Raw genomic sequence first — 7383 nt, 5'->3', positions numbered from 1 at the left:
TCTGTTGTTTTTCTGCAAAAATGGGAAGAGGCTTTTAATGCACCTCACTTGACACTGTTTCCATATGAATTCTTAGGATTACTGTAAGCAAAAGTGTAACAAATACAAGGCAGAAATCAGAATCCTCCAGATGCACTTAGCATGGTTCTAAACTCACTGTCCTTTGTATACAACAACCGACTTACAAACAGTATTAGGTACTTTATAGTGTGAAAAAGCTTTTTGCAGAGCTGAAATGTCATGTGTGGGGCTGTTAGGAGTTCATCTTCAGTAAAATTTTTAGAGATGTAACCATTTTGTTTTGTCTTTGTACCGCTGTGACAGCTTAGCCAAAATGCCCCTTTGGTCCACTGAATATTTACTGTCTAGTAACTGTGCATTTACTACCTGAATTTAATGATGGGGAATCCTGTGCTATTAATTATTAGAATACTTCTCCACAGACATAAAAATCTTCTCTATGAGTCTTTTCAGATCAAACCCCAACACACACACGCGCACGTACAAATTAAGAAGGAAAAAGAACAGATCAAAAGCTTCCAACACACAATGTTAACCTAATACATGTATCAAGTGTAGCTCAACTGACAGTGCAAAGTTTAGTTAAGAGATTTCAAAAGGAAAAGATCAAACAATCTGCAAGAATGTAAACTGGTCATTTAATAACATCTACTGTACATATAGTATCAGCAGATTATGATCTGCTGATGAGTAATACTACCATATTACCTTCAGTGTTCTCTTAATGTCCATAAGATAGTGTGGGAGTTCTCACGGGTAACTCCGCTAGAGTGGTTGTTTATATATCTCTGCCCTTTATCTTTTATGCACACTTTTTCTTATACTTTTTATAGTCAATAGAATCCCACTTTGCTCAGATTTTAAGATGCCCTATTTATTGATGAATTGCTATGGCAACCCAGTCGAGGGAGCTCGTTTTACTTATTCGTGTACTATAATTTAGAGGCATCTCTGTTAACGTTTATCACTGTTACGTGAGTGCCTGAATGTATACGTAAGACATCACTGAAGGAGTGGAAATAGCAAATTAATCCTTTTTTCTGTGTTTCAACTTTAGCAAAAGAAAAAAATAAATAACTCTAACATTCACTGTTACTACAGGAGTTAAAAAAAAAAGAAAAAGAAAAAGAGAAAGAAAGAAAAAAAGCCAGAACCAAACTATTGCAGATTTTTTAAAAATCCAGAATCCAACCTCAGCCATCTTTGCAGACCCTTTTACAAACGTCTGGACCCCACAAAAATCATACCTTTGTGAAGAAAGGGAGGGAAGGGAAGAGTGAAGGAATCCTTTTTCTAGCATCACAGAAGAGACTTGAATCTGGCACTAAAACAGGGTCACGGCTTTTAGTTGTTACAGAAAGCAACTTCATGCTAAAATTTTCATCTTTTTAAAATGTATTCTTATGAATAGGGAAAAAAAAACCCTGCTAACATCTACTTTTACATACCTAAAATTGCAACACCAAAGGGTGCAAGAGACACAGATACTGTGAATAAAGAAGTAGAATATTCAAGTATATGAGGAGGGCGTATCACAAATGGCCACAGAGAAATATATATATCTATAATACTGTATCAAACAGATGGAAAGGATGTGAAACCGGTGGTGCGTACACAAATCTAGCCGCTTAACCAACTTTCTAATCAGACACAAGTCCATTGGGGTGGAAGTGCTTGCTTTCAACAGCTTTTTTACGTCACTTCCCCAAGTATGGTTCAAATGTTTTCAACTACTATTTTTAGTTATTAGTTAAATAATTTATTGGCTTCTCAGCTATACACTGACAGAATTAACCAGGTCCAAAAAAATGTTAATAACTTAATTCAACTTTTGTTCTACTCATTTGTACAAAATAACACATTATTTTTAATTAAACTTGAATTTCTCTATATGCCCTTCCTTCCGGTAAGCTGACTGTTAATTTAACCTGTAATAACTTACAATGGGCAACTTTTTTTATTTCTCCATCTATCAACAGAACAGTGAAATGAGCAACTTGGGATATTAACAAGGCTCTTCAGAAAGAGGTGGATGGCCTTCAGGCACATGAAAGGTAAAAATGCATTTTATCATAGTACGGTACTCCATGCAAGACAGAGCAGAGCAACAATAATTGTCCAATGTAACATACTGCAGTTGTATACCCATATAAAGCCAGTGTCTTCCTGTTGTAAATGGAAATCAGGCCAATTTCTGCATTTATTGAATTTTTTTTTTCTTGTTTTTTTTTAACTGTATGGTAACTACAAGTCTTGGGATGTGACTTAGTTTTAGACATGGTAAGGAATGAATGTAACACCTGCTCTGAGCCCATTCCTGCCAAGAGCTCATGCCTAAATATTATTACTTCATACAACGCAAAATGAGCAAATTCATAAGCCCTGCTTAGCGAGGGCTGCCGTGACATCTTCAGCGAGGGTAGCAAGCTGGGGTGATTCAAGCAGGTTGATGCTTCCAGAGGACGAGACATTGCTGAGTCTGCGTGGTGAAGCCACGCTGGACCTGCCTGGTGACTGCGTGATGATCTCAGCCCCGTGATCGACACGAGCTTTAGCATGTTCTCTGAAGTTTAGCTTCTGGCTGTCAATCTGCTCCAGGAAAGCAAAGAATTTAACACATTATATATTCACCAAATTACCTTGTTATAGATCATCATTTGGGTCTCATTTTGTTTACTTTTAAGAACTCTTACAAGGATTGAAGCTTCTTCACTCATTAGAATAATTGAAACTGAAGATTTTATCACATCTTTAATATACATTGGCTTACTATGTTATATTCTCTTACCATTTCTGCCTCTTATGGATGCCTTAATGAGCAGTACCATTGTTCCTACCTGTATGAATTTAATAGATGTTTTATGGGCACTGGGATTTGTTTCTGAAATCTATTTTTTCAAATGTTTGTGGAGTGATCTTACTTTCAAAATGTCTTCTTCCTGTTTCACAAAGCAAGCCCGATCCTCTGGGATCCCCATACTACAAACTTATTAGATCACACCTGTGCTGTACAGTGGTCCCAAACAAGGTTTATCTTTAGGGGGAAAGCCAGTGCACAAACTACAGGACGTTTTACTTTAAGATTCACTCTCAGCTTGGATATGGATGTGAGATCAGTCATACCAAATTCCAAAGGGAGCAAAGGGCACGTGAATGTGCTCAAAGGAGAACAAAAAGATGTTTCCTATTTAATTCAGAGCTGTTACTGAATTCGCAGCTCTAATAGTTTCACTGGACCAGGCGCACAGTGGTAGCCTTTTCTCTGACGGCTGTCCCCTTACCTTGACATTACCACCGCCAGGTACATGGTGGGCATTTTCCAGTGAACCAACTTTAGCCTGAGCTTTTTCTTTGAAATCCAGTTTCACGCTCTCAATTTTCACACGCCCACCTCCTACACAGAAAAAGGAAATACAGATTAAGAGGCTGGAATGACTCAGGAGAAATTCTGACCCGATGCACACAGGTGTGCTCCCGCCACTTCCATTTTAGTTGAGATCTAATGGTTTTAGAGAAGCACAGAACACCACACTGCACATTCAGTAAAATTTAAAATCTTCAACATGTATTCAAACTGTAAGCATGTGCTGCAGCCCTACTGATTTTCATGGGATTTAAGCACGTACTTAAGTATTTTGCTGACTTCAGTCTGCATTTCAGTATCTTGTCAAACTGACATTATGCCACAGCAGCATCCTTCTACATTATTTTTTATTGATTCTCTAAACTAGATTCTCTAAACTACCTTTATGTCTTTATATATTTAGTTAAGTAGAGTTAAGAATATTATTTTTATTACTAAAGCGTATTTACTTTTTCTTGGACCAAAAGAGAATGGTATCGTCCATGATTTCTCCTTCACATAACAGGATTAGGTCTTTGCTTTGTCCCACACCCCAGAAACTCCTACAATACCTGGCTTGTGGTGGATATTCTTGAGCGAACCACACTTGGAAGTCACATGACTCAAGTCGATCTTCTTGGTTACGATTTGTACCTGTCAAAACCACACACACACAAATTACAGGAATGAAAAGAAATAAAAAAATAGCCAAGCCCTTTGGAGAAAGAGCCCAAGCCTCTACAAACCACTGGAAAAGGAGACATGGTTAGTAGAAAACAGACCATGCCACAAAGGAGGAAACACCTGGATTAAGACAGCAAGCTTCCTTCCCACCTAGGGAAACGACAGAGCTGGGTTAAGCTTTACTATTAGCAAAATGTAAGAGGAGGACAAAGCAGATCAGCTTGTGGGTTCTTCCTAAAATGTTTCTGAGCCTCCCCTCAGGGTGGATGCTCCAAAGCCCTGCAGGCAGCAGGACACATCCCGTTTGCTTCTGCTCTTGAATGTGCATCCTGGCAACTAGGAATATTTCAGTGACTGTTTTTTTTCTCTACCATCTGTTTCATATTTTTTTGCATCTAAATACGGTGTGCATTTCAGCTCAATCCACTATGGACAGTCTGATGAATCTACATGTGACTCCTGCAGCTGTACCTGAGCTGGCTGGTGCTCACCGGATAGCAGTGGCATCGCTCTGCTCAGCCAGGCAGCACCACAGGCACCCTCCCTCCTCCGGCTGCTCCGTTTGCCGCATTGCCATGACTGTGCTGAGCCCAGCTCGGGAACAGCCACAGAGCAACACCCCTGCCTTGCTGCACTCCCAGCTGGCTCCCAGAAGTGGCCCACAATCACAGTGACTGTGTTAGCAGGTCTTAAGAAGTTGCAGCAGCTCCAGGCCAGACAAGAGCTCCAGGATGACCGCAATGCCAGTGGTTTGCTCACATCACCAGCAATGCCTTAAACCAGCACTGGTGGTTGTACTGAATCTGTTTGGATCAGATGTGCCCACATCATCAGCTCTTCCATCTGAGGGAAAATTATTTCCATCAGAGGGGTCAGAGCCACCTTAAGCTATTCCACTGCAACTGCTAGAACTAACGGGTGTCCGGTCAAATCCTGAGCAACCTCAGTCTGTTGTACTGGAATAATGATGTGGCATTAGCATTAGCAATCCGGATGATCCCATCCTCTCTCTGAGCTTTCTCTGTCCTTAAGTTTTATTTTTCTTCTTCTTCCTCTCAGGTTAGCTGAGGAAGGACGAATACACTGGAAGATGCCCAACTGTGAGGCTGGAGTCTCACTGTGAGCTGGAGTCTCTTTCTGGAAATTACTTTCTTGGGCAACTCCCATGAAAGGCCCTGAACCATTTTGGCTCACACTGGACTTTCACTGTCAGCATCCTTGGGTGTTTAAGAGATAAACCTTCTTTTCTCATTTCCTTTTCCTGTCCACATTCTGGAAACATGTTGTGCTCTGAGGAGAAAGATCAGAAAGCCACCACTGCATACACAGGGCTCACATGACTACCAGACCACACTGACATGTGAAACAGTAGCAAGAAGGAAAGTAGTGCTCAGAGGAAGGGAAACAGAGGGGTCTAGCTGTGCAAGGTGGGTCACCACAGTGGAGATGCCTGTTCACAGGGTGTCTGTGCTACTTACATTTCCTCCCCCTGCAGAATGTTTGATGTTATCTCTGGAACCACACCGGGACTGAATATCACTAAAATCGATCTTCTTGTTTAAAATCCTAACCTAAAAGGAATCGGAGGTAACTTACTATATACCGTACACACACTCCACCGGGCTGCAGGACAAGGGAGCCAGGGCAATTTTTCCTCCTGCTGTGACTCCTTTTTCTGACTCTTATATTGAAATGTGAGAAAGTAAACCACACTGATGTCCATACTTAGTGTGCTAACACAGCACATGTAAACATACTAAGCTGCTCTTTTTTTCTGTCTGTCGAAGTGGTGGTGAAATACAAAGGGGGAAGTTTTTATCCTGTAGATATGAAAGATGGCTTTTCCCTGAAAAGCTCAAAGAACTGTTTTCTTGCCTGGACTGGACATAGTCCTTGGACAGCCTGTCCTAAGCTCTCTCGAGTGATGGGCCAGAGTTTCTGCCGAACTGGCCACAACGAGAAGACGGAAATCCTCATTCCCACAGCTCAGCACTCCAGCCTTTGATGCAGAAATCCCAGATCCAGCCAGCTCAGGCAGGGGTTGAAATCCTGAGGTATTTCACCCCTTCTTCTGCAATACATCCATAACAGCAGCTACATTCATACAACAGACCTCGGAGTGTCCTGTTAAAGGGGGCTGACACAATTAATTAAACCGAAGTCAGAGCTCTTTACTACTCTCTCTCTTTACTGTCGTTTAGTAAAGGGCAATGCAGAAAACAACAGCATCTGGAAATCTACAGCTGCAATCACTGCTTATTGATTTCTGGTGCTGGCCATAAAGTTGGTCACAACAACTTTCTGGCGCTAGCAGCACTGTCCTTCTCCACTGTGCTCTTTGTTTCTGGCAGAACAAGTACCTGACTTTCCCTTGATGGTGCCAGCCTCCCTTACAGATGCCAGGAGCCTACATTTTTTCTGGGTTACCTTAGCCACAGATGCACTGCAGGCATAGGACAGTTCCTGGAGGTGAATTCTGCAAAGGAAAGGCCAAGCTGCGCCGTGCCTGACCCCCACATCTTGAGCTCTGTGTAAAAGTTGTTCCTCCACTTGGCAGAACTCAGGTGCCACTAACGATTGTCCTCCCAGGGAAAGATGTTCTGCTGGATGGCAGTTACCAGTAGGGCAGGAACAACTGGGTGCTGGGCACACACCTGAGTGACACCGCTTCCAGACTTCTTTCCCAGCAAGGGCAGGGGATTGTGTTAGGCTTTTCAGGTGTGTGAGAAGGTGTTTTTGGTCAAGGCTGCACCTGCCTTCATCACACCAGGAGCTTTTACTTACTCAACAAGACCCACCCATGCAGCATATTTTTTCTCTGGGTTAAATATGAAGTCTTTATTCAAATGTTATGTTGTATTTTATTTATCTCTATGTTATTAATATACAATATAAAATTACAGAAAGCCACAGAATTTGGGGCGTTATCTATTCATTTTGCTAAATGGCACTTGTAGAACCTTCACTGACATATTATTTGGCACAGTCCCGTTGGCTGCTGTTGTAGATGAACCTACAGTGACTATTGATATTGAGATAAGAGAGAGGGACAGATACACCAGTGTACCTTAACGTGGCTTCTTACCACTCCAGGAACAAAAGCAGCTGCAAACCAGCTGAAGCGGTCAGTAGGAAGAATAACCCTGTGCAGTTTCTGCTTCCTGGCTTCAGGTCCCCAAACTGCCCCAGGCTCCCTGATAAATCTGAGACAAATCATTCCCTCTGCGCCTCCACTCTCCAAGCTAGGAAAAGACTGTTTGCCCCCTTACAGGGATATCAGATTTTGCAGCTCTTGGCTCCTGCAGTGGGGATAATGGCACATTTTAGATAACAAG

At 41.9% G+C, this 7383-nt stretch overlaps 1 protein-coding gene across 1 annotated transcript in view; it reads right to left on the bottom strand.

The window, feature by feature from the left end:
- Positions 1–2394: 2394 nt before the first annotated feature.
- MAP2 (microtubule associated protein 2) overlaps positions 2395–7383 on the bottom strand; it is a 233973-nt gene continuing 228984 nt past the window's right edge. Inside the window, exons 15-17 of the mRNA XM_074145841.1 lie at positions 3937–4018; positions 3303–3415; positions 2395–2610 (exon numbers count right to left, since the gene is read on the bottom strand). Of these exons, the coding sequence (XP_074001942.1) occupies positions 2395–2610; positions 3303–3415; positions 3937–4018 (411 nt within the window). The remainder of the gene's footprint in view (positions 2611–3302; positions 3416–3936; positions 4019–7383) is intronic.

Source organism: Numenius arquata, chromosome 3 (assembly GCF_964106895.1).
Source record: "Numenius arquata chromosome 3, bNumArq3.hap1.1, whole genome shotgun sequence".
Taxonomy (NCBI): Eukaryota; Metazoa; Chordata; class Aves; order Charadriiformes; family Scolopacidae; genus Numenius; species Numenius arquata.
Note: the sequence above shows the minus strand (reverse complement) of the source record. Positions and strands in the feature narration are given on the sequence as shown.